Source organism: Populus alba, chromosome 8, assembly GCF_005239225.2.
Source record: "Populus alba chromosome 8, ASM523922v2, whole genome shotgun sequence".
Lineage (NCBI taxonomy): Eukaryota > Viridiplantae > Streptophyta > Magnoliopsida > Malpighiales > Salicaceae > Populus > Populus alba.
In genome coordinates, this window is record NC_133291.1 from 12961096 (window position 1) to 12985770 (window position 24675).

Consider the following 24675-nt stretch of genomic DNA (forward strand, 5'->3'; position numbering starts at 1 on the left):
TGGACTTCATTAGATCCACTAGCAACTGATTTTGCTGACTCTAGATTACCATGGTGGACAAGGCGAACCTCATGAAGTGTTGAAAACTTTATCTGTAGAAGAGCTTTACTTGTCAACCTTCTTAATTGAGAAAGACAAACAGAGAAAAGACTGGCCTAAGGTTACCAAAATCTATAATTCAGAACAAATACAAAACTTGTCCGCAATTATGCCCAAGCCTTGATCTAATAACCTGAACATAGAAGATGGCAGATGTAAAACCCTAAATCGAATTCATTTGAGCAGTTCAAAACTAAAGAAGAATACCCCAATCAATTTAGTCAGATTCCTCAAGTTTTGGGAGGCGCATCCAAATTATGCAATGGTTATAGAGAGAGAGATGCACACACATACAGAGATGCCTCATCACCAACACTGCCCCACCCCCAACCCAAAAGATAAAAGGAAATATTCATATATAAGAAATGTGAAGCTAATTACCTCTAAAGATCCATCTTCCCCATAAGGGGATGTTTCTGGTAGTGCAGCAGATGCCTCATCATCTATCCTCTCAGGAACTACTGGATATCCTGGTACTTGGACCAGCATAACTATATTGGATTCAAGATCATATTTTGATATCTTTCCAACCTGTGCACAAAGAGAACATGATAACTTTAATGCTCCGCCAGTAAATAATAAGTTGAACATCAGATTTATTGAAAAAGAAGCCTACACGGTAGGATGAGAGCTCGGGTGTCCAGGACGATGACAGCTCAACTACACGATAAGCAATTACATCACCTTCCTGCAAATTTCAAGAACAAATAGATGCTTTAGCCTCCAAACAAGAAACAAATGTGGACCATGCTCTTGCATACAGCGACGCTATAAAGACAAATAAGAATTTAAGAGATCAATCAACTGACCCAGAGTAGGTCTCAAAATTTATGTAAACTAGCAGTTGCTATGACCATAGAAAGCCAGTTGCCAATGTCATGTTTTTCTAAGATAGAACGTCATAGAGATCAACACAGCAATTGCAATGAAGTTTTAAAAGAAAAAAACCTTTGGCAAGCTAGCATAGAGTGGAAGCTCTTCAAAGTTGGTACAATCATATACAGGTGTCTGTTCTTCAATAGAAAGACTGCTGGAAGACTCTTTCCTGAAATTGTTATAATCATTTCTTTTACATGACACTGTTTTTTCTTTACCCCACTTTTGACCCTTCTTTTTGCTTGTTATCCCATTCCAGTGAAATGTTTCCTGAAGCAAGACATGAGAACATAAATTTAACATCAATTGAAGCTAAGAACAAGTAAGCATTATTTTACAAGTAGCATGTACAGATATTGTAAAATTTTGAAACCACGGAAGTCAGAACCTGTTGATTATTTTATAAAAACATCTATGCATAGAAATTCTATTTCAAAGCAGATCCAGAATATTTATAATAAACCATTCTGCAGAATATTTAACAGTCCCCTATATTCACCCTCATAAAGTATGAAATACTTGTAGAGTTTGCAAGCCAAGAAACCAAGATTATAGAGATTTTGAGCACAAACAGCTTAAAACTTACAAAAGTGAATATGGGGAAGAGCTTAAAATGCTCTGCAGATATGGTTTGTAAGTTTGACTATGAAACTCAAATGGATTAAACAAATGCTTTGGAACATATCTATCTTCAAGGTATTGTTTATTCAAACATAACACAGAGAAATGCATTGAAAAATTAATTGGATAAATGAAACATACAGCAGGAATGTGATTTTGCAGCACAGCCTGATCATCACCCCCTGAACACAAACATGTAGGCACATCACATGATTGAATGGAGTATTTACAGTACACAAAATTGTTAATCACTTGGAACGGCTGTAAGATAAAAATGTAGAATCAGACCTTTCTTGAGTGGCTCAAAGCGAATATGTCCCGGCCTTATCACTATGGGAACAACATCACCTTCTACGTCACTATCTTGCTCTCCCAATTGATTGTCTTCCCTGAGTTTTTCTTCTGAAAGTTGGTGACTTCCCAATTCAGGTGATTTCTCAGCAACATTCTGATTATCCCTTTTAGACGATTGCTGATTGATTTTTGAAAATACCTGCCCCTGATTTTGCTGTAAAATTCAAAATAATAAACAAACAGTGTAGAAGGTGACTAATTTTCCCACCAACAGTGCTGATAAAGATGTGGGTGTGTGTTGTGCAGGTGCATGCACGTGTGAAACTCCTAACCTAACACCTGCTCAAAGACTGTACCCATCAGCACTTGAGCCAAGCCCAAACACGAATACAGCTAAACCACATAAACACAATCACAATAACAGGGTTGAAAACCTAAGGAACACCAATATACCTCTTTCTTTTCAGCTTTGAGTTGTTCCTTTAACCATTGCCTCTTGGCCTTTTTACGCCTAGCACTTCTACTAGGGAACTAACAAGAAAGGGGAATGCAAGTGTTAAAAAACACACTGGACATTCAAGTGATGAACAGGTAGAGTTTATCATGATAGAAGCAAGGTCATGTATAACATCCTGCATTTCTTTACCTACCTACCTCACCTAAAATGGTTGCTTGCACAGGGAGGCCAATAGCCTTGGACTTCAGCCCATGGGTCCACTGGTCATACTTGCAAGACCCCTAGCTTCTTAAATGATAAAAATCAACTTTCAATTATGCAAACGCTCTATTCCTTTTCTTTCCAAATACCATTAAAGTTCATGTTTTCTAATTTGTCCCTTTGTCTTCTGTAAGGGAATCATAGCTACGCAAGCATCCATCTTACATGGTCCTCCATGGAAAAAAGGGCAATGAATAGGGAATACATGATATTGTTTCTTCTAAAGACTTTTATGAGCAAAGGACACCCATCATATTAGACTCTGACAATTTTAACTGCACAGACTCTTTCATAAATACAAGTAAATTATGGCTGTTTCCATCAGAAAGAGAGCTGCTCTTACACAAACATACATTCACAGAACGTGTTTACTACTATGCATGGTGGTTTTAGCCAGGTTTTAATAACATTTACTGGGGGAGGGATGACATCTATAATATTAGTAAAATTGAATTTGACACCAGTAGACTTTTGTTGCACCATGAAAAGGTGCAGGTGGCAGAAATCATTATATCGTGCTGAGTTTCACACAATTCCTAGATGAAAAACTACAGCACGTCTCAGAATTAGAAGCACAAAAATAGTAGCCATAAATTCAGTAAAATGATAGATCAAAACCTTTTTAGATCCAGAAAGTGTATGTGGTGCATCCACACTCCCATTGCCATTTTGTTCAGGTTGGCAAGACCTACAAAGCAGGACAAAGAGATATTCAGTAAACCAAAGGAAAACGTGGAAAAGAATTGATGACATCAAGAGCTATGAAGATGCATCACCTCATGAACAAGCAATATTTTTGCATAGTCATGTCATTTAGGAGGGAACCAATCATCATATCATGTGCTGACATTTCTAGATAAGTCGATCATAAATTTCAAAATATGAATAGAGTTTTCAATTGCAAATTGTGGTATAGGAACTAGACAAGACCTAGAATCTTCTTCTCTCTGGATAGCATGTTCCTTAGGTCAGAAATGATCCTTGTTAACTTCATCAAGGTACATATCATTCACCACTCAACAACAAATAGACACGACTATGGAAGGCTGTGTGCTCAAATTGGCAATGAAAAGACAGGATGCCTTGAAAGTCTTGCAACTAGTCTGGTGAAGTTGATTTGGAATTGGTGATCAAAACTTAGTATCAAGGTTTTGGTAAAAGGGACACTTAAGACAAACTTTATTTATGCCTGCCTTCTGCATTTGGCTTCCATTAAGGCAATCCTTCAATGCTGTATATAATCCTAGCCCCATTGAACAATGTTCTGGGACAGGTCATTCCCCATTCCCATTCCCATTCCAAGTTCATAATGATTGAAATTCTTGGTAACTTGGACACAAAAGAATACATAGCTCAAAACTTAGTGGTGCCACAAACAATGATGGATGATGAGGAATCTCTCTTAGTGAATCTGTTTTTGGAAAATCTTATATTTCAGAACCTAGTAAGGAGGAAAAACAAGATTATGCGTGAATATGGATTTTACAAAACTTACTTCTTTGCATTGCATGTAGCTTCTGTACTCTTGCTACTTCTTTCATCTGATTTCACAATGGTCAAAGTGCCATTCTTTCCAGTGCAGACACTTGTCACTGCATTTTCTGAAACTTCCAGACATTTTTCAGCAATTGCAGATTTATTTTTCTTCCTCCTGCAGTATAGGAATTCCATAATTGAATGCAAAACCAAAAATTCTTAGATAAATTGTAAAAACTGAAAAGTGCACTTATATAAACAAAACTTACAGTTAATAAGGTGTGCTAATTGGTAGAAAAATTTTAGGGAAAAACATACATCATTAAACTACTGAGAAACAAATTTGGTGGGAGAAAACAACACTTGAACAGCATTGAGGCACACAATTTTTGTAGTAAAGCAGTAACCAGAACATGAATGTAATCAGTATGATCATGACCAAGTAACAGCTAATTGTATTTTATTCCGTTCTTGTTCAAGTGTTAGGGTGAATTTGATAGGGAAGCTTCTAGTGAAAGGTAGGTTTCTAGTTTATTTGTAAAATGCATTATTATAACCAAGCAAGTACGACAGCTTGTCAGTTTAAATAAATGCCTTGAAGTGAGAAAAGTTCCATATATAATGATTGTCTGATAGGTGAATGATATTAGCATCTGTGCAACTAATAAAGATTCCCTCAAACACTGCAAATTACTGATACATTACTGTGATATTGGAAATAATGTGACCGATAAAATGCAATAAGACAACTACTTATCTAAGTAGAAGAACATCTACAACAATTGCAATACTCAAAGCTCAACCTCCTTAGGATGAATACATGCAAAAGGGTAAAGTGTGTAGCATAAACATAAATGCAATTTGCCCCGCCTAACACCAATTCTTAGAAATCTTTTAATTAGTTTTACCAAATTTTCAGAATTTTGCTGAAATCTCACGCTGCATCACCATTGGTATTGAGATACAGGAAAGGCCACGGAATATGCAACCAATAGAATAGTAAAATGTGCTCATAAAGCTGCTTCTAGCAATGCTTCAGATTTCAATTTATCTTTTAGTTGAACGGTATCCAACAATATGTTGTGTGCCACATAAGGAATCATATATGAGCTTTTCAAAGACCAAAATCACTGTGTTTCATGCAGTGATACGCTTTTCATCCTTGTCTTTACTGCATGATTTAAACACCACATGTGCTAGCTTTCTTTTGCGTTGCAGAAATAGTCTTAACAATGCAAACATGGACATCATTGCATCTATAAAAGGGAATGCTCTTATTTTCATGCAGCATTGAAGACTTGGAAGGGAAGCCAGTTCAAATCAGGCTTCAGCTATTGAGTAAGAAAGTTTCTTCTCTTGATGAAGTAAATGCTTCTTGAGTTTCCAACCTGCCATAATATCAATAATTGACCACCTTCTTTGCAAAATATATGACCACTTCTCAGCAAACAACACCAAAAGAAATCTCTTTTTATATTTATATAAAGACTTAACAAGAATCTTTCTACAGTGGCCATTTTATCTAGAGATTTTTTTGGAAATATCTCTCTCTCTCCATAGCATGTTCCTCAGGTTAGAAATAGCTCGTTGTTAGCATCATTGAGGTACATCCCATTCACCAATGACAAAAAATAGACACAAAAATGGGAAGTTGCGGGCGCAAATTGGCAATGAAAATACAGGATGCTTTAAGAATGTGGCAACTAGGTCAGTGAAGTTGATTCGGGAATACTAATCCAAAACATTTACAAAACACTGATTTTGTCACCTAGAGTTCACTTACAGCATCAAGTTTTGGGAAAAGCAACATTTACAACAAATGTTACTTAGGGACACTTATAACAAACTTTACTTATCCATACCATATTGCATTTGACTTATAATTAAGCAATCCATCAATGCTGTATATAATCTTAGCCCCATTAGATGATGTTTTGGGATGTTTCGCACCCCGTTCCCATTCCAAGTGGTCATAATGATTGGCATACTTGATAACTCAGATTCGAAAGAACACAGAGCTCAAAATTTAGTGGATGAATGATAGTTAAGAACCTGTGAAGGAAGTAGAACAAGATCATGCAAAAATAAGAATTTGACATAACTTACTTCTTTGTGTCAGGCGTGGATTTTCTACTCTTGTTAATTTTTTCATCGGCGTTAACAATGCTCAAAGTTCCATTCTGCTCTGCACAGACATCAGTCCCTGCATTTTCTGGAACTTCTAGACATTTTCCAGCACTAGCAGATTTGTTTTTCTTCCTCCTGCAGCATCAAAATTCCATTATATAATGATCTTACATTTTATCTTACATTTTACAAGAACTCGTTCTAGACTGCCTACTTTATCTTCAAATTTGTTCTGGACACGGTGAAATTACTAGTCAGAGTCTCTAAAACCAAAGGACTGACTCGGATACACTACCACCAGCGAAAAATGGGTGATAAGGGTTGTAGAACATAAGATATATTAAAATTGTTCTTATTTTTTACTCCATTTTGAGGAGGAACACAGGAGCCATACTTTGGGCAGCGAAGATCCTTTGATGCCTTTCTCTTCTTGGAAACTGTTTTCTCCTCTGGACTATTTTCCACATCCTCCACCTCTTCAGCCACATCCTCCTCTGGTTCAGTTTCATAGCCACCAGATTCCCTTTCAAATTCCTCATTGGCAAGCAGATTCGTGCCTTTAGTTACCAGTGGCTTGTCAATTATTTCCACCACATTCAAGGAACCATTCAGCCCATCATCTATCTTGATAATTTCAGTAGACGTGCTGCCTTTCTTTTTCACTCTGTTACAAGCATTACAGTGTAATATAAACAGCACACGGAAAAATGATTGTTAAAAAAAGATCTATTTTTTTTTATATAAAACTAACCTGATAATATCTTTGTCCTTCAAAATACAAGTAGACTCGAAAGGCGGTAATGCAAACCCTTCCATCTGTAACCAAAAGGGAAAAAAAATTAAGGACTGGTGAGAGAAATTCCAGGCTGTTTTGGAGAGATTAAATACTTACGGAGAGGAGGAGGCCGTGGGGGCATGCATTGTGGAGGTCAAAAACGTGGAGAATATGGGAGGAGAGATCGGAGATGGTTTTGTGTTGGGGCTTTAAGAGAATCCAGCACTTTCTAAGTCCTTCCGTCGTCGTATTCAAAGCGTTGTCGAGCACTAAACGGAGCCTCGCCGTCTCCATCGCTGCAGCGATTGAGGGGAGAGAGGGGGTTTCGAGCAGGACGGGGCTGCCGAGACCGGCAATTTTAAACCCTCCTAGTGGCTTTGGGGTTTGAAACCAGTAGACTGTCAAGTGTCGGGGTGTGCGCGTGTACAACGGAACACGTAAGATTTGAGGGTTTTCTTATTTTCTTATTATTATTATTATTATTACAGCATATGCCATCATCTTCGAACGACAACGAGCATGGGCCGCCATGCATTAAAATAAATATTTATACACTATGTATTATTCATTAAATACAAATTTTGAATATCAATAACTAATCTATGGTTATTTTATACTAATTCAAGTGTTATTATAATATATATATATACATATTATTAAATAAAAGAATTATAAAAATCATGTACATATATGTTATTGTCAAGTGTCGGAACATCACAAATATACGTGTGTATATATGTTAAAATAAAATATGTAAAATTTGAGGGTTTTTTAAAAAAAACAATTATAGCAAATGACATCAATTACGTGTTGCTATACATTAAAATAAATATTTATTCTTTATGTATGATTTGTTGATTACAGAATTTGAATATCTATAGCTATTCTATGGTTATTTTTATATTAATTCATGTATTATCATTAGATGAATATATATATATATATATATATATATGAAATGAAAAAACTATAAATATAATATGTATGCATACACATATGCGCATCGTGGGCATATGCAATATTAATGCATATATTTTCAAGTTGGGCTTTGATTATGATTATGTTTGGTATCGTGGTAGCTTTTTATAATCATGATTTTAAAAAAAATATTTTATAAAAAGTATTTTTTATTGAGGTTGGTTTGGTATTTATATATATTTAATTAAAACTGTAATTAAAATCGAGGTTGAATAAAAAGTAATTTAATAATTAAGGTTATGGAATAACTTTTTTTATATATATATATTAATGGTTTTTAATTTAAATTTAAATACTGTAAATTTAGCTACTACTATTATATTATGAAATAAATAATACTTTATATAAAATATTTTTTATTGTTCCATTATATTATATACAATTCTATCGAATACGAAATCTATTCGATAAGGACTATAGTTTTCATGGTTTTTCAAGCATGCAACAACATCGAGTAAAATATCATCATGAACAAAATTGAGATTTGCGATCAAATTCTGCAAATGTTACATCATTATATGATCTCCTTCTAATTTAATTATGCAGTGCCATTGAATGATGATGAACACTAGTTTTTTGAATAAAACATAATAAAAAAATAAAAAATAGATTTTATTTTATTTTACTCGGCTGGACCTAGTGCAATGCATTTATGTTTTGGGCAAACCCAGTCCATGCATGGACAATGACGATGCTCTTCACTGTTCAAGTGGATAAAGCAGAAGAAGGAGAAGGAAGTTCAACTTACTTTTGGTTGCCCTGTATTTTAAACATAAATTACTGTGTTCCATAAACAATAAATTATGTTTAGTAATTAACCAAATAGTTTATTTAGAATGTTTAAAAGAAATACAAATATTGCCCTACTCGAACACAAATAAACGGGCTCTAAATCTTAATTTTTTTTAATACACTTGTTTAAATTGATTCATATTAAATTCTCATGTTTATAGATAGATTTTTTTTTTAGGACGATACATTCACACATTCAGCCACGTATAATTCTTGGACACGAACATAAGATTTATAATTATGCAGACAAATTTACAGAAAATTCCACCATTTTTCATATCATTGTGTATTATTAAAAAACCATAACTATTCTAATTATATTATATTATAAAAGAAACTAAAAGATATGAGATTTCTACTATGCTTGTAATCTCACATTTCAAAGTTCACGTCATCATTCACTTCTAAATTTTCCCTTGGTCCTTGAATGTTTTCTCACTTGACACTTTTATCACGACTCTTGTTTGCTGGAAAGTAGTTTTTTTTGGAAAGTGAATTCTAGAAAAATAAATTATGAGAAAGTATATTTCGATGTTTGGTAGTGTAATGGAAAATAAGTTGGAAAATACTTTTCAGTGTTTGGTTATGTCATGGAAAATGAGCTGGAAAATAACTCATTAATATTTTTATTTTTCTCAAGTTTATTAAATTAATGAGGAATAAATCTCACAAATTAAAAAGTTGAATGAGAATGAAATTGAAAAAAAAATATAATTTCATAAATTATCTCAAATAAAATAAATAATAATCAAAATAATAGAGATCAAATCTAAAAAATTAAAAAAAATGAAAGATGAAGAAATTAAAATAATAATAATCAACATTTCATAAATTATTTCAAATAAAATAAGTAACAATGAAAAGAATGAGGACCAAATTTGATAGATAAAAAATTTCAATAAAAATATGATAAGGAAAAAACAAATAACAATTATAAAAATAAGGACCAAAGTTAATATAAAAATAAAATTTTAAGAGATGAAATTGAAAAATAAATATTCAAAACAAAATATATATAGCAATCAAAAGTTTGAGGATCAAATTTGATGTAATAAGCAAATAATGACATTTCTAATTTTTTCACAACTTCCGGAAAGTGTTTTCCCCCCAAATTTTCCAGGAAAACACTTTCCTGAAACCAAGCCAAATTTTCCTTTTACTGGAAAGTGTTTTCCATTGACCAACTTTTCTACTGGCAAACAAACACAAGAAAGTTTGGAAAGTGATTTCCCGGAAACCACTTTCCAGAAAATAAACACAGCTAAAGAGAAAACACTTTCCTGAAAACCAAGTCAAATTTTTCTTTGACTGAAATTGACTGGAAAGTGTTTTTCGTTGACCAACTTTTCTAATGACAAACAAACACAGGAAAGTTTGAAAAATAGTTTTCCGGAAACTATTTTTCAAGAAACAAACATGGCCTTAAATGTATTTTTTTATTTAATTCCTGCGAGTAATGCTAGCATTATTTTTAATGCTGGGATTTATTACTATTTGCATTCCTTCGTGCACCAGATTCATCATCAGATGTCCTGATGATAGATTAAAAACCAAATCAATTAAATTAAATTTTAATTTACCCTCAAGAGAATAATAGGAAGATCAAGGATTAAGATTGATATTAAAACAAAATCAAAACCTCTTCCCACTTACGTTGTTCAAACGGTGTAGTAAAGTTCATCTAGGTCTTTCAAGTTTTACTTTTTTCATATTCCTCGCCTTTTTTTTAAAAATTTTCATTTTAATCCTTAAATTTATTTTTTTATCCCAATCCTTAGATGTTTATAGAAAATAGAAAAAAATCATAAAAAAAGTGAGACAAAACTCTCCATTTGCTAAATTATCACTATCAATAGCCATGATCTTGATGTCATTTGATTTTTTTGAAAAAAGTATTCAATATAGGTTGTTTTTAGTGGGATTTAATTTTTTTATTTGATTTTAATTTTTTTTCTTTTTAAAATGCATGTGTTTTATGATACGTAATTTCTCCCGTAGTATATAAAATGACCGGAAGGTCCAAGTATTTTTTACCTTGAATCTCAAATTTCAATATTTTTTTATCCGAAAAATGGAAAACAAATATAAATCTTTAAATTTCATTTTAGTAACAGTACAATTGTCCCGATTATTATCTAAACTTGAGACGGTTCACCATCACCACCCGCGGAGCTGGCTTACAGTCCAAAGAGAGCGATGGTGGAGCTGAGGTACTCGAGCTCGCTTGGAGCTCGAGCCTCTTCCTCCCCAATGAAGCGTGACGAGGACGCCTCCCCTCTCATCCACGGTAGCACTCACGACGACGATCACCGCCATCACTTTTCCAGAGATCGGGACCGTCCCTTTTGTTCTTTTCTCAGTGACGATCCTAGGGTTTTTTCTCCCCTAAACTCCAAGATCTCCTTAATCTTGATTTCTATCTTTGTTATTGTCGGATTAATCTCCGCTTTCTCCATCTTTAATCGATTGGTGAGTTTTTGGATTTCGATTTTGAAATGTCTTTGCGTTTTTGTTTAACTTTCACTGCTAATTTTTTTGTTGTCTTTGTAGAATGCTCCATACCTGTGTAAGAAAGATGGCATTGTTCTTCATTGTCCGCATGTAAGTTCTTGAAATTTTCTCTCTTTTTGCCTCAATTTACAGTTCTTGATTAAAGTATGCCAGCTTATTTAACAGGCTCTATATTTTAGGTAAAGGAAGCCCCTTCACTCTGGGAAAATCCAGTCTCCGCCACAACCTCTTGGAAGCCTTGTGCTGAGCGCCGCGATGATGGGATATCAGGTGATTTTATCATGAACTCAGTAGTTTAGCCCTAGATATTCATGTTGACTATATACAAAATTGATGTGGGTGTGAAATCTAAGTTCTAAACACAACTGTACCTGGTAGTCTAGCCCAGCAATACTAATCTCCACATGGTGTGATCCCGCCCTTTCATTTTATTCTCGGTTCCAATTCACAACCATTTTGTTTGTGAGCATTGATGAACAGAGATATGAAGGTCGAGCCCCCTTTGGGCTCTTGATGTCACCTATCACACGGCCCCTCTAACTCCCTTGAATTCTTGACGATCACCTGCAAGCTTTGCTGTTTTTTACCTTCTTGTTATCACTACGTGTTCCATTTTTTTCAATAAAGGAATTTAAAAACCCTCTGTTGTTTGTCCGTTTGTGCCTTTACAACTTCAGGAATAAAAGTGTTCTGTAATCTGTATTAGAAATGTTCTAGGCAATAAAAAAAAGCCAATTCGCATATGGAATTTTGAAGAAACTTGTGCTGTTTACCATGTTTTAATGCTATATTTCCAGTTTACATATCCACAGGTATAGGAAATCGCAGTTGGATGTCGTGTTGTTGGAAAGATCAGCATGATTTAAATCTAATAGTGAAAGCGACTTTCTTTCTTCTCATCCATTCATTTTGTCTGTTTTAACTCTTTGACTTTTCTCTAATTTTTGCAGATCTGCCTCCTGAAAATGAAACAAATGGTTATATATTTATCCATGCAGAGGGTGGTTTGAATCAGCAAAGGATTGCTGTATGGATTCATTCTCTCAAATAGTATAATTATGCAAGTTCTCTTTGCTTTTTTGTTTTTTGGTTTTGAATTGAAATATCACAGCAACCCCTCCCCTCCACCTACCCCCATCCACAAGAAGGAAAAAGAAAATAATTTGTGAAATGACCGGGTCTTGTGGTTCTTTATATTTTTCTTTGAGAAATTGTCATTTGCTTCCTTTTCTTACTCCCCCCACATTCAAAGCAAGGAGTTGCATGAACCTTGAGAATCTATCTCTTCATCCTCTGCATGGCCTAATGTGTCACAGAACCACATGGTTCTGTCATGCTCGACCTATCTCAAATCTCTTAAGACTTTTGTTGTTAAATATGTAGTCTTAACCCTGTAAGTGATATATTTTTTTTGTTTTTAAAAAAGGAAACTAATTATAGATTGTGATGTAATTTATCTACCCAGATCCCATCTTTTCTAATGCAATTCACTATTGTGTCTTCCCTTGCTGGCCATGGCCACAGAATAGTTGGCATGCCGCACAATGTCCTTAAGGATAATAGAATTCCAAATAACTAGTTAGCTCCTATTTAGCTGTAATATGGGGCATCTATTTCATAATTGGGGAAATCTACAAAACAGGACCCAATTCATGCCACAAGCTACACTTTAAGGAGGTTGACCTTGCTAAGACACTTTTAAGGTAGTGTCTAATTATTGTCTCATGACAAAAGAGACGGAGACAGTGGAGACAAAGAAGACATGATTCTTTGTACCTTTTGTTTTCAGAGTACAAAAACACACTCCAAAACTGACCTACAGATTTATTTTATATCCATGTCTATTCAACCAAACACATTTTTGTCTCTTTTGTATCTGTTCCTTCTATTTTGTGACACTAACCATACGCAACCTAAGTGATCACTTCACTTAGAATCCTTTGATCTTAGTATAATGTTTGTTAGTTTGGTAGGTCAAAAAATCAAAATATCTGAACTAGGTGGTTTCTGATACTTCCTTTCTTGGCCAATCAATTGCTAATATTTGATCTTGGTAATTTTGCTGGTTTGATAATTAAGTTTTTTTTTTTTTTTTTCTCCTTACCCCTCTTCTTGTTTAATCAAATTAACTTCCAGTAGAAGATTTTCATAAACAAAATATGCTTGTTTTTTCCACTTACTTACCAAGCAACAAGCTTTAAAGTGATTGAATTAGACTGAATATATGCAATGCCACCCTTGTTTTTAATGCAGATATGCAATGCTGTAGCAGTGGCCAAAATAATGAATGCCACCCTTATTTTGCCTGTTCTGAAGCAGGATCAGATTTGGAAAGACCAAACGTAAGCCAATATTCTTATGCATATAATAGCATTGATACCTAGAGCTTACGTCTTGCAACATTCTTGTAATGTAAAATGTTTGTTTTTGTTTCTCTTTCTCTTGATTCTATCTTTAACTCCGAGACTTAAGAAATAATGTTTCTCAAGTATAGCGTTGCTCCTCATATCCCTTACTAAGGTCTTCCACCTTCCACACTAACTGTTCCTGCTGTTTTTCGAAAAAAGAAGAAAAAATCAGTTGGAAATTGATGTGATTCTGATATGCACTCAACAAATATGTATATTTTGTGGCTGTATAATTGTCTGAAATAGGTTCATTTGACTTTGGCATAATTACTAGTATATGTTTTGCTTTATTTCCTTTTCTCTTGCTAAACTTAGTCACATGTGTGGTTATATTAACGAGTTAGGTTGTATCCTCTGTTCACAAGCCATCTTTTATGATTTTAGAAACTTAAATACCTGCTTCTTAACAAAATGTCTGCAGGAAATTTGAAGACATTTTTGATGTTGATCATTTCATTGACTATTTAAAGAATGATGTACGGATTGTTCGAGATATACCCGAGTGGTTTACTGACAAATCAGAGTTATTCACAAGCATAAGGTTTGATTTTTGTGTTCTTTATCATTTTCTCATATTAAGTACATTCATGTGTGGACTCCAATTTGTTGTGACTAACATTGATTATTTGGAAACAAATTGCCATTTATGTTATAGACGAACAGTGAAAAACATTCCAAAATACGCACCTGCTCAATTCTACATAGACAATGTACTGCCTCGAATCAAGGAAAAGAAGATAATGGCCCTAAAGCCTTTTGTTGATCGGCTCGGGTAAGTCATGGATGTCTTGCATCTTTGGGGCACTAGGCTCAAAATTTTGCTTTCGTCAAGGGAAAAATAGTTCTTTTATTGTTTTTTTTTTTTCTTTTTTTTTTAATCTGTTTATTTTCCTTATTTGTTTATGTTGCAGATATGATAATGTTCCTCTAGAAATCAACAGGCTAAGGTGCAGGGTGAATTATCATGCTCTGAAATTTCTTCCTGAGATAGAGGAGATGTCTGATTTATTGGTATCAAGGATGCGAAACCGCACAGGAATTTCAAATCCATTTATGTATGTGACATTGTAATCTGAAGTTGACTGGGCTTCTTTCCAATCATTGTTAATTCGAAGTTTAGTGGTGCTGAAAGTTATTTATCATACAGGGCTCTTCATCTTAGATTTGAAAAGGGGATGGTAGGTCTATCATTCTGTGATTTTGTGGGGACAAGGGATGAGAAAGATAGAATGGCAGAATATAGAAAGAAAGAGTGGCCTCGACGGTATAAGGTGAGTTATCATGCATCGTAAGCTTTTCCGGTTTTAGTCAGAAACTAAAACAGTCATGGATGCATCATAAGCTTTTGGTGATTTATTATGCAGAATGGTTCCCATCTATGGCAACTGGCCCTGCAAAAACGGAAGGAAGGACGGTGCCCTCTTGAACCCGAGGAAGTAGCTGTGATTCTTCGGGCTATGGGATATCCTAAGGAAACTCAGATTTATGTAGCTTCTGGCCAGGTTTATGGTGGGCAAAACCGAATAGCTCCACTAAAGAACATGTTCCCAAGCCTGGTAAGGCCTTTGATTCTGTTTCTTTGCTCCCCCTTCTCCATTGATGAAGTGACTAAACATGTTTTATGAAATCATTTCCATCTCTCTTATCTGCTCATACTTTGTCCTCAGCATATACATCCAATTGATGCTTTTAAGATGGAAAATTGTGTATAAATTTCACATGTATAATATTGCAGCCATGGGCAACCCCATCTCATTATGCCCTTGATTCAAAACCACTCACATCGGTTCCTCACTGATTGCCAGAGATAAAAAAAGGAACAATGTTTTCCAGTTACTGAAATATCCAGGCCTGCATGGATATAAATGCTTAGGAGTGTATTTCTATGTATGTTACCATTGGATAAGAGAATTTCATATTTTATTGGGATGGGAAGCTGAATGGTTTTTCATGCTCAATGTTTAGGATATTGAGAAAACAAAGCACCCGTAGCCGTGATCGTTGGCTTAATTTTTGTAGTTGCGCTTTTTTTGTAAATGCCTAGCCTGTGAGAGGACCCTTTCAAAGTGAATTTTCTTATAAAAAGTTTGATGTTTTAACCTCATATATGACTCCAAGGTTTTCTGACAGGTAACAAAGGAAGAGCTGGCAACCAAAGAAGAGTTGGATGGATTCAGGAAGCATGTGACAAGCTTGGCAGCCCTTGACTTCCTGGTTTGCCTCAAGTCTGATGTGTTTGTGATGACCCATGGAGGCAACTTTGCTAAATTGATTATTGGGGCCCGTAGATACATGGGTCATCGTCATAAATCCATAAAACCAGACAAGGGGCTAATGTCCAAATCTTTTGGAGACCCGTACATGGGCTGGGCGACTTTTGTAGAGGATGTGGTTGTCACTCACCAGACACGAACTGGATTGCCAGAGGAGACTTTCCCTAATTATGACCTCTGGGAAAACCCTCTGACTCCTTGTATGTGTAGAGCCTGACTGCATATCGTCTTGGATGCTTCACGGAGAGTTCATTTTCAGGAGCATGTCCTGAAAGAGCCAAAACCCTGTAATTTAAGAACTATATTTTACCTGGAACGAAGAAATTTGAACCAAGCGGCGTAAAGGTAAGAATATGGGAAGAACTAGAGGAATATGATCTGCACAAATAGGTGCTGGCTAGCTGTACCAGGAATCGGGCATGTGGTTGGATGACTCAGCCTTTTTGCAGGCACTCAGCAGTTTAGTCTCCAGGACAAAAAAAATGCGCAAGTGTGCCAATGACTGGAGACGTATTTTTCTTTTTCTTTTTGGTCTATTTATTTATTGTAATTGCAAGTTAAAATTTGCAAGTCGATAGCTAATGCTTATGGAAATATCGAAGGAATTAGAGAAGACAAGGTGCTGGTATCCCTGTGAAGAATGCTCCACTGGGGGCAACTTATCCTGTTTGTTTTAGAAATATATTAAAATAATAATGATTTTTTTTTAAAAATTATTTTTATATTAACAAATTAAAATAATATAAAAACAATAAAAATATTAATTTAAAGTAAAAAAAATTTTAAAAGTATTTTTAAAATGTAAAAACTGCAATGGAAGGTAAGGTTAGGCTAGTTGTTTCTAAATTTTCACTTGGAAATAGAAAATGTTAAATTTTCACTTATTCACTTGGAGTTGGTGTTTGTATTTGGTAGTGTTTGTTTGTTAAAATATCTTTTTGTTTAAAATATATTAAAATAATATTTTTATATTTTTAAAAAATTATTTTTAACATGGTGTATAAATAATATAAAAATATAAAAAATTTATTTTTTTTAATATTTTTTAAATATAAAAATAATGCTATTAATAAGATTAACTATTACCTAATTTTTTTTTTTAAAAAAAAAAAACGAGGAAGAGGTCGACAGATTAAAAAAAAAGACAGGAAGAAGTGACTCAAAATTTGACACTTCACTTGTTTCTTCTTATCAACTAAACCAGACAACGACGTCTAATTTTTTATTTTCTCAAAGTATACAACCGTCAAGTAGAGTAGAAAAAGACACGAGGGAGGTTTCAATTCCTGATACCCAAGACGCTACCATCACCGGCAAATTAAATAAGAAGAAAAAAAGATTATCCTCCCGTCCATTATGAAAATTAAGTACTAACCGTCCTTTGAAAAACCTGATGGTGCATTTGCATTTCATTGATCATCAAGAAGAGCTGAGAACTCGGGATTATGGCTATCCTACCACGCACCTCTCTGTCTCTCTTCTTCTTCTTCAGTTTCTCTCTTTACAGGTGCTTTTCTGTCTCTCTCTCTCTCATAATTGCTTATCAATCAACCATCGTGAACAGCCTAGAACCTGAAAACTCTTCTTCCTTTATATAAATTTTTAAACTCTTTGTGTGAATTGCCAGATTCTATATAGAAACTTATTTGAGTAAATTTTCCTTTTCTGGCTTTGAAATTTCTGATATATTACAGCCATCTAGCTTGGTTTACCAAGTTTAAATTTACTTTATTGTTGTGTCTTTCACAACTCTCTTGTACTTGCTAGATGTTTTTTTTCATGAGGTTACCAAATCACACACACACACACCCCACTCTCTTTCCAAATATATATATGTGTGTGTGTGTGTGAGTTCCTTGTATTTTGTATTTAGTTTCCGTATATTTGTATTTAATTATGGTATATACGAATGATTTCTATAGATGGTATGATGCCGTGATGCATTTGTAGCCCAGGGTATGTTTACTATATAGTGAACGCCTTCTCTCGTTGTCCTAGATAGTTAGGCAGAAGGGTTGTGTTTGGATTTCAGTATACTAAAACAATGATGACCCTGCTGCTGAGCTCTCTGCTCTCTTCATATTTGGTTCCTTCGGTTTTTATTTTTACAGGTGCTTCTCTTTCTACGTTTCTTCTATTCACTGCTGTTATAATTAACATAGGAGATATTCTGGTAGAATTCCAGAGTTTGTTGTAAACTTCCTTCGCTGGTTTTGAAATAAGAAAACCCTTTTTACATCTGATTATTGGAAGCAAGGCAATAACTTTCGAAGTTGCTAACTAAACAATGCAATTACATTGTTAACATAGATGTCTATATTGAATTGAAGAACTCATAATTATGTTTCATTTTGTCTATCTCATAAATGTTCCAACTGTTCTGAAGGTTTTCTTGACTAAATTTGTGAACTTAATAGTTCATACAAAACACATGTTAGGGTATCATCTCAACCTGAGCGTGCTAGCTTCCCACCTCGAGGTTGGAACTCTTATGATTCCTTTTGCTGGGTTGTTTCTGAAGTAGACTTCCTGCGAAGTGCCGAAATCATCTCTCATCGTCTAAAGCCTTATGGGTATGAGGTATGAATATGGTTGATGACTACAATCAATTTTTTTAATTACTTGATCAGTATGAGAATGGGAAAGTTTATTGACATGGAGGTTGTCTTTTATCTGTTCAATTTCATGTAGTATGCAGTGATAGATTACCTCTGGTATAGGAGAGATGTTCCAGGTGCTTCAACAGATTCTCGTGGATTTGATGTAATTGATGAATGGGGGAGGTTGATCCCTGATCCAGTCAGATGGCCCTCATCCAAGGGGGGTAGAGGGTTCACAGAAATATCCAAGAAAGTACACGGCATGGGTTTGAAGTTTGGGATTCACATTATGAGAGGATTAAGTACACAGGCATATGATGCGAACACCCCTATCTTGGATACTACCAAGGTAAGTTTGGGATTCAAGTTATGAGAGGATTAAGTAGACAGGCATATGAATATATGATTTGAACACCCTCATTTTGGATACTGCCAAGGTATTGCTCCTTGTTAACAATGAGGATTCATTCTCCTCTCTTCTTTCTTATCTAATTTTCCCCCCTCGGGAAAATTTTTCTTCTTGTTTCCTTCACAAGCTCAGATTGCACAGTCCTGCAAAATCTATCATCATAAAAAGTAGACTGGTCAGGTGAAAGGTGAAGTGTAAGACATAATGCTAAAATTCAATTTCTATTAGGGAGGTGCTTATGAAGAGTCCGGACGACGATGGCGGGCAAAAGATATAGGGATCAAGGAGAGGACTTGTGCCTGGATGCCACATGGTTTCATGAGTGTAAATACTAAGTTGGGAGCAGGAAGAGCCTTCTTGAGGTCACTTTATGAACAGTATGCCGAGTGGGGTGTTGATTTTGGTAATTAGCAATTAACTGAAATCTGCATTTTTCCATCTTTCCCAACTCATTAACAAGTCTATGAATCCAACAGGGTGCATCTCAAGTCTCAACATTCGCTAGAGAATGAATTTTCTCTTTCAATTCACTTATTAAGAATGGTAAAATAATTTGTCAGAGCAGCATTGCAGCTTTCGAGAACCATTTGCATTGTTGGAAGCATGAATGAAGTAGTGTTCTGTAATAATGTAGGAAATATATGTTGAAGGTCTTGGAAGGACCCAATAGTAACATTGCAATGAGTCAAATAGAGCTTTGACCTCTTCAAGCATCTTAAGCTTGAACTAGGCTTAGGTCAAGCTTCTTATGGTTTATTTGAAAAAAATCCTCCAAAATTAATCCTGAGCTCAAGGTTGTTAACTCAACAAAGAAATGGAAGTACAAATTCTAGATACACAAGTCATATTGACAAAACTATTACCAAACCTATAGTTGTATAGATATAGATTATTATGGAAAGAAATTACAAAAAAAGAATTTATTTCTGAAAAGATTGACCTCTATAGCTTTATTTTTAGGATGCTTAGTTGCACTGTTTGTGCTGAATGTGTTTGTACGTTTAAAATCAAGTTAATCTGTTCATCTTTATGGAGTTGAGCTTGGAACTGGTAATGGACAATTTGCTTGGTTTTCTGCCCTAAAATCTAAATCAAGTCAGAAATTAAAAGTTTTGACTGGCATTTATTACAAAATTGTGAATTCCGTCCATTTCAGTCTTCCCTCCTGTTATTTATACCTCTAGGATTTCGGAGTGGCTTCACGACAATCTCTCTATTTTAATAATTTTTATATTCTTTGCTTCTCTTTTATTTGCAGTGAAACATGATTGTGTATTCGGTGATGACTTGGATGTAGATGAAATAACGTTTGTGTCAGAGGTATACAGCATTTTTGATGCATAAATTTTACCTCCTCAATCTTTTCTGAATAGCGATGGTGATATATTAAGAGCACTTGTTTAGGTTCTGCAAAAGCTTGATCGTCCCATGCTGTATTCTTTGTCTCCTGGAACCAGTGCATCACCAGCCATAGCAAAAGATATAAGTGGATTGGTAAACATGTACAGGGTCACTGGGGATGATTGGGATACATGGGGAGACGTTGCAGCTCATTTTGATGTTGCAAGGTGGATCTAAGTTTTCATGCAAAATAAGAGCTTAAAATTCAAATTACATGTAGATTGCCCTCTCTAATTGGTGTTTTTCTTCTATTCTTCCATGTTTTTTATGTGATGTCTTGTTCTTCTGCTTCAGGGACTTCGCTGCTGCTAATAAGATTGGTGCCAAGGGCTTGCTGGGGAGGTCATGGCCTGACTTAGATATGCTACCCTTGGGAAGGCTTACAGATCCAGGTGAAAAGTTAGCAGATTGTTCTTTTTAATTCTAGCACTTTTTAAGTAGTTTTATTTTGTAGAGAGTTGGCGAGACTGAGTGGAGTAAAACTGATTAAAACATAGATTACTGAACTGTGTATTGAATGAAGCAATGGAACGCTTGCTGTTACATGGTGGTAGCAAAATAGCATAGCTTGCATAGGTCCATGCACTTGAGTATTGATCATGTTAGCTAACAGTAACAAAAACACATCTTAGTAACAACTTCATTGAAAAGTAATGCATCTGGACCAGTTTTTACCTTGGGTCTAGGGGTTTGCAACTTAAATTGCAGAGTATTCATGATTAACTTGAAACTTGAAAGTGTTTAAAAAGTTCCACTAAAAAGAACAAAAATTTGAATAATCACATTGCTTTTCTGTATCCTAGGTTCTAACAGGGGACCATACAGAATGTGTAACCTTAATCTAGATGAACAAAAAACTCAGGTATGTATATGCAACTCTAAATGTGTGTCAGTCCAATGTTAATAAATAAGCTTTTTTTATTGATGACTTGATACAAGTTTTTTCTTTGCAGATGACTTTGTGGGCAATGGTCAGATCCCCTCTCATGTTTGGAGGAGATGTTAGAAAGCTTGATGATACCACATACAGTTTGATCACGAATCCCTTCATTCTGGAAATAAATTCTTTTAGCACGAACAATAAGGAGGCATGTGAAACAATGTATTTTTTAGAGGCCTTTGGAATATTAACTGATTTTTTTCCTGATATATCATCACATTGCAAATGCAGTTTCCTTATGTTACTGGTACAAAGGGTTCTATACATAAGACCATGGCTCACAGCCAACGATCAAGAAAATGTTTGAAGGAAGTTGCATCACGTACACAGTTTCTGGGTCTCACTAGCTGCAATAATCCCAAAGTTAATGGATGGGTAGTTGAATCTCTTGATGATCTTGACCAGATATGCTGGAAAGAGAACTTGCGAAGCCACAAACCTTTATGCCTATACAAGCGAAAACCTCTTTTGGCTTCGTAATCTCTTTTACCCTCCTTAGTTGTTCCAAACAACAGACTATTATTATGACCTCCTCTGATGCTGTGAATGGAAATGCAGTGATGAACAGTTAATTTACAATCAAGGAGAGCTCCATTTATTAGCTAGTGATGGAATGGAGTTTTGCTTGGATGCTTCTTCAAGACAGAAGCGTACTTCAAAAGAACTAAAGAGCAGTTCCTTCTCCCCCTGCAGATCAGATGCCAATCAGGTATCTCTTCATTCAGAATTCCCTAATTTCTAACGAAGGCACAGGAGCTAGTGTCCTGTACAATTTTAGTGGAACACAGAGAAGACAAATGTCACTTTCTTGCAGAATCATGTATAAATTGACCGCAAACAATTAACAAATACATAAAGTAGGAAACTATAACTGTCTGATTGTTGAAGCTCCAAATTGTAATGTCATTATTTAATTAATGGTTATAATTATCATCATATGAGTGATACTTGAAGGCACAGGAGCTAATTTCCTGTAAACTTTTAGTGGAAAACAGAGAAGACAGATGTCACTTTCTTGTAGAATCATGTATAAATTGACAATAAACAATTAACAAATACATTGAGCAGGAAACTATAACTGTCTGATTGTTGAAGCTCCAAATTATAATGTCATTATTTAATTAATGGTTTTGCCAGAATGGTTATAATTATCATTATATGAGTGATACTTGAAAGCAAACTCTCAATTTCAACAGATGTGGGAGTTAAACAATAATGGATCCCTTATCAGCAGCTATTCTGGTCTATGTGCAACTGTGAACTCAATTGACGGTAATATGCTAGAAGTTCAAGCAGATTTTCTACATGTTCATTAAGGGCCACTCGATGATTTTTCCTTGCCATGTTAATATATATGCAGCTAATGTTGGTAACAGTGGAGTTCGCTCTTGGATCGCCACTGGAAGAAAAGGTTTGATACCCTCCAAACTCTCGATAAATTTGGTTTCAATGTCACCATTCCTTGGCAGTATTTTTAAAAGAACCCAGAGAAGTTTGTGGTTTAATGAGAAACTTGATCCCTAGGATGATTTTCCATTTCTTGATGAGTGCGTTCCAATTTTTGTTGAAGTTTTGGCAGAGGTGAGACTCAAACAAGAGACCTCAACCTTCTTGCCTACGCAAGAGTACCACTGAGCTACATGCTTGCTGGTTACCCCCAAGATGATTATGATCGTTCCCCTTGGTGAAGGGAAGCTATTTAAATCGAACTGTTATGTTTTTCCATGTATCTGGGGTGGAAAATAGTCTGCTCAATATCAATATCCATGCCTTCATTTATTATTTTTGTTGGGCGTATATGTTTATTTTACAAGTTCCAAATTCCCTCATTCAAAAAGGAACGATCTCCTCCTCCTAGCTGCCAACTTGTTTGTCTAGTATGGCACTCTGCTAGCGTCTAACCATACTTATGAATTATGATTGATAATTAGCATGCCTACAGTCATTGATCTGAAAACTCTTACGGCATACTGCATATGTATCTATTTCTCTTAATACATCAATGCTTCGCCTTTCTGTTTGCTCAGGAGAAATTTATGTCGCACTTTTCAATCTGAACTCGGTGAAGACAGTAATATCAGTGAAGACATCAGAGATGGCTAAGGTACTTCCTGGGAGAAACTTTAATGGGACATCATGCCACGGCAGAGAAGTTTGGAGTGGCAAAGATTTTGGAAAAATAGAAGATTTAATATCAATGGAGGTAGAGGTGCATGGTTGTGCATTGTTCGTCCTCAACTGCCCCTAGTGTAAACCGACACGGCAGAGTTTGTTTCCTTTCCATCCCCTTCTTTTCCTTTTCTTCTTCACTCTCTGTTGTTGTCTGAGCGAAAAGCAGAGGAGCTGTTGTGTCAAAGGCAATGAAGTTAAGTACCATTTAAGGTGGAGCAGCCAGAATTTGATAACTGTTTTTAAAATGTTTTTTTTTTATGTATTAAAATAATATATTTTTTTTAAAATTGCATTTCAAAACAATCAAAAAGATATAAAAAATAATTTTAAAAAATAAAATTTTAGAGAAACAAACGCTTCTCAAACACTAGGAAATGTCATGTTGATTTACCACTCTCCTTGTATCCTTCGATGGACTTTTAGACAGCAGAGAGCATACTTGTAAATCCGATCCAGCACAAGCCTGAATCACATGTCGGCAGGATAACTCCAAACTGAAAAACTTATTTGTTAAAAAAAGTCAAAACAATATTTTCCGAAAAAAAAAAAACATATATTTTTTTAAAGTCAACAGACTTAACAGGTCAATTCTTTTTTATCTTTTATTAACCCGGCCCAAGCCGATCCGGGTTGTTTTATTAACAGCTACGCTGGGAAGGTTATGCTGGTAAATAACCATTAAAAAAGCATCAGGAGATGATGCACACGCTTTATTGAGGTGAAAAGGGGATGAAAAGTTTTGCTTGTATAAAAATGACAACATACATGAAGATGAATACAAAAGCTATAGTTTCGATGGTGCTTACTTAGGGAGGGGGGAGTTTGTTGGAGTTCCTGCTTTTGCTTTTAGATGTTTTGCAGTAATGTTTTTTATTTTAAAAAATATTAAATTGATTTTTTAGTGTTTTTTTTATGATTTTAATGTGTTAGTATTAAAAATAAAAAAAATATTTAAATATATTTTTAAATAAAAAAACTATTTTAATATACGAAATGAAAAAAAAAATCAAGGAGTTTGTTGAGAGAAGTTTTTGAACGAGAAAGAAAGAAACGAAAAAAATATGCACTTGCAAGTGAAAGAGAAAAGGATAATGGTGGGTGGAGAGGTGATGGTCTAGCCGGTGTGCTTGTTTATGAGTTTTAACATGTTTTTTTAAAGTATTTTTAATGTTTTTTAGAAAAAATATTAAAATAATATATTTCAG

The 24675-nt window shown here is 34.9% G+C and overlaps 3 protein-coding genes across 4 annotated transcripts in view; 2 read left to right on the forward strand and 1 right to left on the reverse strand.

Moving 5' to 3' along the window:
• The window catches only part of LOC118038247 (coilin), an 8178-nt gene extending 757 nt beyond the window's left edge, over nucleotides 1-7421 (reverse strand). Inside the window, exons 1-13 of the mRNA XM_073411034.1 lie at nucleotides 7104-7421; nucleotides 6963-7027; nucleotides 6606-6875; nucleotides 6191-6346; nucleotides 4104-4259; nucleotides 3227-3296; nucleotides 2344-2421; nucleotides 1885-2104; nucleotides 1738-1778; nucleotides 1048-1245; nucleotides 716-787; nucleotides 481-630; nucleotides 6-92 (exon numbers count right to left, since the gene is read on the reverse strand). Of these exons, the coding sequence (XP_073267135.1) occupies nucleotides 6-92; nucleotides 481-630; nucleotides 716-787; nucleotides 1048-1245; nucleotides 1738-1778; nucleotides 1885-2104; nucleotides 2344-2421; nucleotides 3227-3296; nucleotides 4104-4259; nucleotides 6191-6346; nucleotides 6606-6875; nucleotides 6963-7027; nucleotides 7104-7280 (1740 nt within the window). The 5' untranslated portion in view covers nucleotides 7281-7421. The remainder of the gene's footprint in view (nucleotides 1-5; nucleotides 93-480; nucleotides 631-715; nucleotides 788-1047; nucleotides 1246-1737; nucleotides 1779-1884; nucleotides 2105-2343; nucleotides 2422-3226; nucleotides 3297-4103; nucleotides 4260-6190; nucleotides 6347-6605; nucleotides 6876-6962; nucleotides 7028-7103) is intronic.
• Nucleotides 7422-10866: 3445 nt separating this feature from the next.
• Nucleotides 10867-16566, forward strand: LOC118038191 (protein PECTIC ARABINOGALACTAN SYNTHESIS-RELATED). The gene is made up of 11 exons (XM_035044513.1): nucleotides 10867-11225; nucleotides 11307-11357; nucleotides 11447-11537; nucleotides 12218-12294; nucleotides 13521-13609; nucleotides 14097-14216; nucleotides 14331-14447; nucleotides 14587-14730; nucleotides 14823-14946; nucleotides 15040-15231; nucleotides 15806-16566. The coding sequence occupies exons 1-11, from the start codon at nucleotides 10953-10955 to the stop codon at nucleotides 16163-16165; spliced, it is 1638 nt and encodes a 545-aa protein (XP_034900404.1). The 5' UTR covers nucleotides 10867-10952; the 3' UTR covers nucleotides 16166-16566.
• A 640-nt stretch (nucleotides 16567-17206) lies between these two features.
• On the forward strand, nucleotides 17207-23728 carry LOC118038170 (probable alpha-galactosidase B). 2 transcript variants are annotated; one of them, XM_035044486.2, is made up of 14 exons: nucleotides 17207-17455; nucleotides 18366-18528; nucleotides 18640-18897; nucleotides 19186-19360; nucleotides 20216-20277; nucleotides 20362-20525; nucleotides 20653-20750; nucleotides 21162-21220; nucleotides 21312-21446; nucleotides 21530-21774; nucleotides 21857-22007; nucleotides 22495-22570; nucleotides 22659-22709; nucleotides 23326-23728. In XM_035044486.2, the coding sequence occupies exons 1-14, from the start codon at nucleotides 17394-17396 to the stop codon at nucleotides 23544-23546; spliced, it is 1920 nt and encodes a 639-aa protein (XP_034900377.1). In that variant the 5' UTR covers nucleotides 17207-17393; the 3' UTR covers nucleotides 23547-23728. The 2 variants fall into 2 exon arrangements, with proteins under 2 accessions (XP_034900377.1, XP_034900385.1); XM_035044494.2 differs by having other exon boundaries at nucleotides 18387-18528.
• Nucleotides 23729-24675: the final 947 nt, after the last annotated feature.